This window comes from Panthera uncia, assembly GCF_023721935.1.
Source record: "Panthera uncia isolate 11264 chromosome A1 unlocalized genomic scaffold, Puncia_PCG_1.0 HiC_scaffold_16, whole genome shotgun sequence".
Classification (NCBI taxonomy): Eukaryota; Metazoa; Chordata; class Mammalia; order Carnivora; family Felidae; genus Panthera; species Panthera uncia.
Genome location: NW_026057576.1, coordinates 18,179,990 through 18,191,142, shown reverse-complemented (window position 1 = coordinate 18,191,142; position 11,153 = coordinate 18,179,990). Strand labels below are relative to the sequence as shown.

General features: G+C 36.3%; 1 protein-coding gene across 1 annotated transcript in view; it reads left to right on the top strand.

Moving 5' to 3' along the window:
• The first annotated feature begins 724 nt into the window (after positions 1-724).
• LOC125933736 (phosphatidylinositol 3,4,5-trisphosphate 3-phosphatase TPTE2-like) overlaps positions 725-11,153 on the top strand; it is a 116,099-nt gene continuing 105,670 nt past the window's right edge. Inside the window, exons 1-4 of the mRNA XM_049646857.1 lie at positions 725-772; positions 1,724-1,777; positions 5,261-5,314; positions 6,122-6,190. Of these exons, the coding sequence (XP_049502814.1) occupies positions 771-772; positions 1,724-1,777; positions 5,261-5,314; positions 6,122-6,190 (179 nt within the window). The 5' untranslated portion in view covers positions 725-770. The remainder of the gene's footprint in view (positions 773-1,723; positions 1,778-5,260; positions 5,315-6,121; positions 6,191-11,153) is intronic.

Here is an 11,153-nt window from a genome sequence, read left to right as displayed (position 1 = left end):
TTTTTTTTTTTTTTTTTTAGATTCAGTTGAATAAAAGGGGAAGACATAAGAGGGGTACTTCTTACCCTGAGTGGATTTGTTTCCCTTTCTAGCAGCCAAACCCTTAGATGAAAGTCAGGAGAAGAGGGAAGGGCCTCAGAACCAGGAATTTAAATGGATAAGAGGGATGGCTGCCTCCAAACTGAAGTTGAATTTGAAATCAATTCTACTACAAAAGGCTGCTACACAATCCGTTTAGAGTGACAGTAAAGAACTTACAGATTGATGCATTATTTATAGGCCTAAGGTAGTCATTAACATCTCATATAAAGCCTCATTTCTTTCTTTCTTTTTTAAAATCTTTTTAATGTTTATTTTTGAGAGACAGATAGAGATGAGCAGGGGAGGGGCAGAGAGAGAGGGGGAGACACAGAATCCAAAGCAGGCTTCACGCTCTGAGCTGTCAGCACAGGGCCCATTGCTGGGCTTGAACTCACGGAATCATGAGATCATGATCTGAGCCAAAGTCAGACGCTCAACCAGCTGAGTCACCCAGGGGCACCCGAAGCCTCATTTCTACTAAAAAAAATGACCTGCCAGGTTCAGTGAGGTGGTAAATACATGAATTTTTAAAGACTGACCAGTTCATAAGTATAGAGCAATTATAGTTATTTAAATGAAGGAAAGTCAGTCTAGTATTACACATGGTGTCTGATTATGTACCTCTTTAATCCTTTAGCATGGCCCTGACTGAATTGAAATCAGATGGCTATGAGGAAGTCACCAGTGAAATGTGAGATATAAATGAATAAAGATAAATATATATTTATATGCACATATGTATGTATACATTTATATGCACACAGACACACAAAGACATGTTCAAAAACAAATACTATGAGCAAAAGGGATAAGGTTTCTAAATGCATTCTCAGGATCATCCATGACAATACGGTGTCTTTGTTTCTGAATCTTCTCACTGTAGCACCTGTAGGTAACTTCCTATCTTTTTGGATCTGTTTGGATCAAAGAGGAGCAGGTCCTAAGAGGAATCCTTCCTCCTCCTAGTGTCTAGCAGCCAAAACCTTTGAAAATTTCCAGCGTGCCTATGTATGAGTCTTACTAGGCTGGATAAAGAGGGAACAGAATCCTACTAAGACCAAAGAGGAGGTGCCAGTAGCCAGGGGACAGAGGAGCCCTCAGCAGAAAGAAAGGTGCTAATTGAACCTGGATCATTCACCCTCCAAGAGCTCTGCCACCATATGAGGCTGCTGTCCCAGATCCAAACCTACAGTCACATGGAGGGAGCCCCTGCCTCAGGCCTGCAGTTACTTGACACTATCTGAGGGCAGAGAAGGCAAGAGTGGAAAAAGGAGATGAAGGAGGGACTTGAGAAGCAGAACATTTGGGAGGGAAGAAGGCTGTATACCTGCAAATTGAGGTTGAATTGAAATAATTTCCACCATGAAAGGCTGGTACACACTGAGCCAGCATCAGTAGAAAAGATCTGTACTTAACTCTTGAATCACTCATGTTTTTGCTAGGTCTAAAATACATATTACAAACATATAAAGCTTCATTTCTGGGAAAAATGAGATATTGGGTTTCAAATAACTAATTTGCAGGCAAATTTTCTAAGTATCAACTAGTTTATAAGTTCAAGAGTAATTGTAACCAATTTGAACTAAATCAGTAAGTCTAGAAGTCATGTGGTGTCTAACTGTGTCTACTTTTAATCCTTTAGGACTGCCATGAGTGAATGGACAGCAGTATCCTCCAAAGGACTCTCCAGTGCAAAGTGAGCTATGATGAATACATACATAAATATGTGTCTGTACGCACACATATTGGGACTTGGGATGGGCTTTGGGATGTTCACTCCCTGTGGGGATACACAGTTCTCTTGATATTGTTTGTAAAGTCTTCTCATGGTAAGCTTCTATATGTAATATAGAATCAAGTGTTTTTGAATCAAGGTAGAAGAAAGATGAATGGGTCATAGAAGGAGTTCTCTCACCCCCAGTCTTCACCCTCGGTTATGAGCAGCCAAACTGATAGGAAATTTTCAGATTGCCTGTGTCTGAGTCTGTACTAGGGTAGGAAAGGGAATACTAGTAAATTATAAACAGCAAACATATGGGGGGACAGGATGCAGAGCGTGCCTCAGCAGAAAATAATTGAGCCTATAGACTTGGATCTGTGTATGTTTGCCACCATTTGCAGCTGGGGGTGCCCCAAGCCCAGACCTACCATCATATTGGACAGAGCCATTGACTCAGACCTGTAGTGATCTGATATTAGCTGAGGGGCAGGAAAGACATCCATGATTCCTAAAAAGCACAGATGGGTTGGAAAGACTTGCAAATGAGGAAATTAGATTGGTCAAGAGAGGTGTATTCCTACGCTGAGGTAAATAAATAAATCCCACCCAAAAAGAATGTTACACATTGAGTCAGATTCAGTAGTAAAGAACCGTACCTAAATCTTGAGTCATTAATTTTTTGACAGGTGCAAGGTATTCATTACAAAGACAAAAAGCCTCATTTCTAGGGGGAAACGACATACCAGGTTTCAAATAACTGATTTATATGTAAATTAAAAGAGTTAACTATCTTGTAATTTGGAGAGTAATTTTAACTAACTGACTTGAAATATTTAATGTAGAATATCATGTAGTGTCTGACTCTGTCCCGTTTTTATCCCTTAGCATAAAAACAGTTCAGTTCATTCACTCAAACCCTTGAGTGAACTGACAACAGTAACTTCTGGTGAAATCATCAAGGAAATGTGAGATATAAATAGAGATGTAAACAGAACTATACATGTATAAAGACACATATGGAGATGGTGGGAAGGAGAGAGACTGAGATTTGGAGGTTCATTTTCAGGAGCATTCAAGACATTACAGTGTCTTTTTTTTTTCCTTCTGTGTCTTCCTTGTTTTTTTTTTAAATTTAAATCCTAGTTAACATATAGTATAATAATGATTTCAAGAGTAGAATTTAGTGATTCATCACTTACACATAACATCCGGTGCTCATTCCAACAAGTGCCCTCCTTAATGCTCATCATCCATTTAGCCCATCCCCCACCCAACACCCCACCAGCAACCCTCAGTTTGTTCTCTGCATTTAAGTCTTTAGTGGTTTGTGTCTCTCTCTCTGTTTTTATCTCATTTTTGCTTCCCTTCCCCTATGTTTATCCATTTTGTTTCTTAAATTCCACATGAGTGAAATCATATAATACGTGTCTTTCTCTGACTTATTTCAATGAGCATAATATACCCTAGTTCCATCCACGTTGTTGCAAATGGCAAGATTTCATTCTTTTTGGTCACTGAGTAATATTATATATATATATATATATATATATATATATATATACACACACACACACACACACACACCACATCTTCTTTATCCATTCATCAATCAGTGGACATTTGGGCTCTTTCCATGATTTAGCTATTGTTGATAGTGCTGCTATAAACATTAGGGTACATGTGCCCCTACGAATCAGCATGTTTGTATCCTTTGGATAAATACCTAGTAGTACAACTACTGGGTTGTAGGGTAGTTCTATTTTTATTTTCTTGAGGAACCTCCATACTATTTTCCAGAAGACACTGAGAGTCTTTGACACCATTTCCAAATTACTGTGGCATACGAAAGTGACTTTGTCTCCAGTTTAGACAGAGTTGGATAAAAGAGAAACAGGTCATGAGGGGATGCATCTTATTCCTCTCCTGTTTGTCAGCCTTAGCTAGTGGCCACCCAAACCCCTAGGAAATTGTCAAAATGCCCCATGTATGAGACTCTAACGGAAGCGGAACAAAGGGGCACCTGGGTGGCTCAGTCAGTTAAGCATCTGACTCTTGATTTCTGCTCAGATCATGATCTCATGGTTCCTGGGATTAAGCCCCGTGTTGGGCTCTGCACTGACAGCATGGAGTCTGCTTGGGATTCTCTGTCTTTCTCTCTTTCTCTCTTCTCCTCCCCTGTTCATGCTCTCTCGTGCTCTCTTTATCAAAATAAATAAATAAGCTTAAAAAAATAAAGTAGAACAAGAGAGGAGATAAACCCATTTTGGAGCAAGGAGAAGATTCAGGAGTCAAGAAAATGTACACAAACTTGATTTATTAAGTTTTTGTCCACAGGAGTAAGAGTCTTATTTTAAGCATATAAAGCCTCATTTGTAGGGAAACGTTGAATGCCAGGTATCAAAGGCTGATTAAATTATTTTTAAGTCCAGTTGAGTGCAAATTGTAGCCAAATTGTACCTAATTTTCATATAAAAATTAAATCTAGAGAGACACGTGAAGTCTTAAAATGTGCATTTTTAATCCTTTAGCAATGACCCAAGTCAGGGGAAAAAAGTAACTGGTGTTGACCCTTTGATGAAAGGTGAGATATAAATACATGGAGATAGAGGAAGGGAGATACTGAGATTTGTGAAGTTCATTCAGGAAAGTGCTCATGGCAATACAGAGTTTCTTTGACACTTTATCTCAAGTCTTTGCAAGCTTCAGAATGTAACTTTCTTTTCTGGGTCTATTTGGGGCAAGGAGACCAGGTCATAAAAGGAAATAGTCTGTTACTTTTTGTAGCAGCCAAAACACTTAGGAAACTATGAAATTGCCCAGGTATGAGATGACATATCCCCTGAGTGTATGGGGCCAAGAGAGGACAGAATTGAATTTGGAGTAAGGAGGAAATCAGCAGTGGACAGGGAGCAGAGGAACCCTCAGCAGAAAAAAATGGAGCTAGTAGACCCTGGATATGCCTCTTACCCTCCAGAGTGCTGCCACCATGTAAGGGTGGTACCCCAAACCCACTATCACACTGGAGGCAGCCCCTAACTCAGGTCAGGAGTTATTTGATCCTTTCTGAGGTGCAGGAAAGACCTCTATGATTCTTGAAGGGTTAATAGGTGGTGTAGGGAGTTAAGACAGAAAATTACAAGGGCAAGCAAGATTAGTATCTACAGACTGAGGTTGAATTTGAAGCAAATTTAACCACAAAATGGTATTATATTTGGGGATTAAAATATGTATACATAAACTTGATTTTATTAATTTTTTCTACAGGACTAAGATTTTCATTACAAACATGTAAAGTTAGTTTCTAGGGAAATATTAAATACCTGGTTTCAATGAACTGATTAGGATGTTATATTCTTAGGTCAGCCAGATTATAAATCTAGAGTAATTGACACTAATTTGCATTTAAAAATAAGTCTAGAAAGACATAGAGTCTTAAAATGTGCATTTTAAATCCCTTAGCTGTGACTCAAGTGAGTTGAAAAGAGTAACCTGTGTTAAAGCGCCCAAGGAAAGGTGAGATATAAATATATACAGAGAGAGGAAGGGGGATACTAAAGTTTATGAAGTCAAATTAGTTATGAAGTCCTTGTTTCTAACAATTATGTACATCCTATCCAAGTTATCCATGATATGTGAAGAGTAGAAGGTGGTGGGAGGGACTCAGATTCCAAATAACAAATTGACATATTTTTAAGAGTTCAATTAGTTTATATATTCTATAGCAAATGTATAAATTTCAACCAAAAAAAGTAAGTCTATGAACTCACTTAGCTCTATGTACATTTTTAATCCTTCACACTGACTTGAATAAAGTGGCATCGGAAGTATTTGACTACTTTGATATATTTTACCTCTCAGCGATGGTGCATTAAAGACTACTGATGTCATTTATTTGGATCAGTGATATATATATACATATACATACATATATATATAGAGAGAGAGAGAGAGAGAGAGCGAGCGCGCACACCCAAGAAAGACAGACAAAGAGGATGAAAGAGTCAGAAGACAGAAAGGAGACCAAGTGGGGGGTGGGGGAGGGAAGGGGAAGGAGAGGGGTAGAGGGTAGGGATGAGGGAGAGACAGGATGGGGGAGGGGAAGAGAAAACTAGAGAGATTTGGAAGTATCCATGAGAATACAGTTTTCTGGACAATAAGTCTAAAATTCTTCCTAAAAATTTAGACCATCTAGTGAGCTAAGTCATGTTTACTATATCCTTTAGATTCAAGGAATTCTTGTTCAAATACATTTTCACATCGCTTGTCCATGTAGCAAATTTCTTTCTAATGACATGTTTTTGCATTTGTTGGTGGTTAAAGTATAAGGGAACGACTCTCCAGGTTCCATGATGATGCTGATGAAGACATTGGCTTTCTCAATTCATATGAGTAAGTCAGTTTGAAATTTGGAGGAGGGGGGTCATCAGTGGATCTCTTATCTTTGCAAAGGTAGAGCTTGTGTTGAGGCAAAAGAGAAGAACCATGGAAAGGTATCAAAATGTTTGAGAGGGAGAGTACACAATGACTCAACTTCAATTTGCAGATAAGTACCATGTTTGAAAGAATTATTTTCACACATTCACAAATAAATGTTCATCTAGTTAAAAAATGTGAAAATATTCTGAATAGACACTAATTTTATTATAAAGTTTCTTCTTAACAGAGGATTGCAGAATTCTACTTATTCCTTAGTTGTGTTCCTTTCTCATTTTTTTTTTTTCTGGATATATTCTGGTTCCCAGTTTTGTTAATTTTGTCTATGAGCAAATGGGACCCAGAACACAAGTGAACACATTTTTCTGATTAAAGGCTTCTTCATGCTCACTGGAATTTTGTTAATTTTGACTTGTTTCTGAGTAATCTCCCTGAAAGTAATTACTTCCTGTTGCACTTGACCTGAAGGCATTTTTACTATGTACCCATGGCAAGGTAACAATACGTTCTTAGAATCACATGTGTTGGAACTGCAGAAATATTCATGAGATTTTTCTTCTGCTTTCCTCTTGGCCACTTATTTGACCATTTAGCAGCTTGTGCCAATATGTTGGAGAGTGAGTAGTGCTGAAGAGGAAATTAACTGGTCACTGCTGGAATTTGTTTGCTATCTAGACAAAGATTACATGGAAAATAAGGGGGAAACTAATGAATCCAAATAGTACTCCAGACTACCCATGAATTCATTTCCATTTTCTATGACTTTTTATCATGGGCCATTACTGAAGAGTAAACTGTGCTATTTAATTAAATTTTAGGTCTTGATATTAGCTATACATTTTCTGCAATAAGACTGCCCAGGACTGAGGCAAAGTTTTTTAAGTTTTTAATTCCACTGTAGTTAACATATGGTGTTATATTAGTTTCAGGTGTACAATACAATGATCCATCAATTCCATACATTTCTCTATGCTCATTATGACAAATGCACCCCTAGTCCCCATCACCTATTTAATTCATCCTCCTACCCACCTCCCCTCTGGTAACCTACCTCCCCTCAGTTAAAAGTCTGTTTGCAGCCACTATGGAAAACAGTATAGAAGTTTCTCAAAAAGTTAAAAATAGAATTACCCTGTGATCCAGCAATTGCGCTACTGGGTATTTACCCAAAGAATACAAAAACACTAATTCACATGGATACATGCACCCTTGTGTTTATAGCAGTGTTATTTACAATAGCCAAATTATGGAAGTAACCAAAGTGCCTATTGATTGATGAATAGATAAGGAAGATGTGGAAGATACACACAAACACACACACACACACACACACACACACCTACATAATATGAATATTATTCATATTATCATTATTATTCATATTATTCAGCCATAAAAAAAGAATGAAATCTTCCCATTTGAATGACATGGATGGAGCTAGAATATAATGCTAAGCAATGTAAGTCAGTTAGAGAAAGACAAATACTATACAATTTCACTCCTTTGTGGAATTTAAGAAACAAAACACGCAAAGGGGAAAAAAAGAGAGGGGCAAATTTTGAATAGACTGAGCAAGGCAAGCATTTCCTTCTTACCTCCTCCAAACAAAATAAAGTGGGGTTTTGTTTGTTTTGTTTTTTAAATTGCAAACACTTATTGCATAGATACTGGTATTTGCATTAATCTCTGTGAGATACACTGGTGTTTTCAGCCAGGGAGGTGGTATTAGATCTGGAGTAGGAGCTGAAATTAATGCTCGGCTTTGGCATCTAAGATTCACCTGGCACTTGGCAACTCACTAAATCTCTTTAAACTTTAGATCATCCATCTGTAAACTGGTACATTTCTATTTACAGTACCTATCTACTGGGTGTTACATAATTAAAAACTAATAATAAAAGTAAATAATAGGTGTAAAAGTGTTTTTAAAACTAAAGCACCATAAATAAGTTGTATGCTAAAAGCCAAAAATAACACAACAAAAGTTCTATTAGGAAAATCAGAAAATACAGACAAGCAATAAATCTACCCATAAATAGTAATTTTTAATTTTTGAAACCTGTTATTTTAGGTTCTTTATACATGTTTTGTTTATGGATAAGGTATGCTTACATTAGTTTTTTATTAAGTTTTTTAATTTCAATGTACTTAACATACAGTGTTATATTTCGGGTGTACAATATAGTGATTGAACAGTTCTATATATTACTCAGTGCTCATCATGATAAGTGTATTCTTAATCCCCTTCACCTAGGTCATTCATTTTCCCACCAACCTGTCCTCTGGTAATCCAGTTAAGAGTCTGTTTTTTGGTTTGTCTCTTTGTTCCCCTTTGTTTGTTTCTTAAATTCCACATAGGAGTGAAATCATATGGTATTTGTCTTTCTGTGACTTACTTCACTTAGCATTATACTCTCTAGCTCCATCCATGTCATTGCAAAAGGGAAGATTTCATTTCTTTTTATGGCTGAATAATATTCTGTTGTATGTATATACACATCTTCTTTATCCATTCATCTATCAGTGGACCCTTGGGCTGCTTCCATATCTTGGCTATTGTAAATAATGCTGCAGTAAACATAGGGGTGCACATATCTTTTCAAATTGGTGTTCCATATTCTTTGGGCTAATACCCCATAGTGAGATTACCGGATCACAGTGTAGTTCTTTTTTTTAATATTTTGAGGAAACTCCATACTGTTTTCCAGAGTGGTTGTACAGTTTGCATTCCCATCAATAGTGCATAAGCATTCCTTTTTCTCCACATCCTCACCAACACTTGTTGTTTGTGTTATTGATTCCAGCCATTCTGACAGTGGGGAGGTATTATCTCATTGATTTTCATCTCCCTGATGCCTTGGGATGTTGAGCATGTTTTCAAGTGTCTGTTGGCCATCTGTATGTTGTCTTTTGAGAAATGTCTGTTCATATCTCCTGCCCATTTTAAATTGGATTACTTGGTTTTTTTTAGTGTTGAGTTGTAGAAGTTCTTTGCATATTTTGGATACTAATCCTTTATCAGCTATGTCACTTGCAAACATCTTCTCCCATTCCATAGGTTGCCTTTTAGTTTTGTTGATTGTTTCCTTTGCTATGCAGAGCTTTTTATTTTCATGTAGTCCCAATAGTTTATTTTTGCCATGCTTATATGTGTTTATCTGGAGTTAGTGGGCGGGGCCGCAGTCCGACCCGTGTTTAAAAATACATTTGTTCCTTAGTGATGTATTATGAATATATTTCCAGGTTAATAAAATACACATATACATTTGATTATATATTTTTAACATTTCAAAATTTTTACTGAGGTTCTGCCAATAGCTGAGTTGATTTACTTTAACATTTTTAACAGCTGTGTAATAAATTTGTCATGGCATAGATGTGCCATAATTTATTTAAATAGATATTGCTGGACATCGTTTACAACTTTTACTGTTGCAAAAAGTGACAAATATTTGAGACCAAATCTCTGTGTGTTATCATTTCCTTATGATAAGTTCTTAGAAGTGGAATTCTGTGTCAAAAGAAATGCTTATGAGGCTATTGATATTGATAAGCTCTCCTACACCAAGATACAGAGGTATGTATTTCCTCCCTACCCACACTAGTCATCTTTGATCTTATCAATATTAGTAAATATGTTTGTTCTAATGTACATCTCTTTGACATACTTTTTTCATAGAGTTGAATTTCTTTATTGGCAAAATACCTTTGCCCATTTAAAATTGTGTTTTGTATCTCTGTTGTTGGATTGAAAATTAAATATATCGATCTTTATTATATCCTATATAGGGCAAGTAATTTTTCCCAGTTTCTCTAGCTTTTCACTATACAGAAACTTATAATTTTCATGCAATAGAATATATCTATACTTTATGATTCATGCCTTTAGGGTCATACTTAGAAAGTATCTACTCAAGATTTTCATATATACACCAAAATTTCTACTATATTTTGAAATTATTTTCTACATTTAAATGAAACATCTTCCCAGAATTTATTTTGCATTAAGGTATAAAGTGTAGGAATCTATTTTTCTCCCACGTGACTACTAGTTTTCCCACGTCAAAATTGCATCACCCTCCATTTTCTTTGCCCCATTTTAATTATCTTTACTGTGCTTATCACCCTATAACTTACGATGATACTTGCTTATTTACTGTATTTATGGTCTATCTTCACAACAAGAATGCAAGCACAATAAAGGAATAAAATTTTTTCTATTTTAATTGCTATCTGTATAGTGTCTAAAGCAGTTCCATGGCACATAGTAGGCGTTCAATGAGTTTGGTTGAATCAATTAACCCTTTATTGAAAAAATTTATCTTCTTCAATGATTTTTAAATCCCTTTCTATTATATTATGAATCTTTGCATACTTGTTGCTTCCAGAATCTATTTTATTCCATGATTTTACTAGCTTGTTGAAAACATTACAGTTTTCACACATTAAAGTATAATTTACAGCACACTAAGACATTTTTTTAAATTAAGATACAACTTATATGTGATGAATGTCATGCATTTTTTGGCAATTCTGTGAGTTTTGACTAATACATTCATGTAACCACCACCATAGTCATGATAAGAATGATTCTAACATGCCCTTAAAATTTCTCAAGTCCCTTTGTGTTCAGCTCCTCCTACAACCCAGCCTGTGGCAATCACTGCTCTGTTTTCTGTCCTTATAGTGTTACCTTTTCCAGAATGTTATTTAATGGATTTGAGCAGAATTGTAGCCTCTTACATGTAGCATAATGTATTGGAGATTTAACCATATTAATACATGTGTCAGTAGTCTGTTTCTTTTTGTTCCTGACTTGTATTCCACTCTTTGAACATAACCATATTTTCTTATCCATTCCGTCATTAATGGTCATTTGTATTATTTCCAGTTTGGGCCTGTTATGAATAATGTGGTA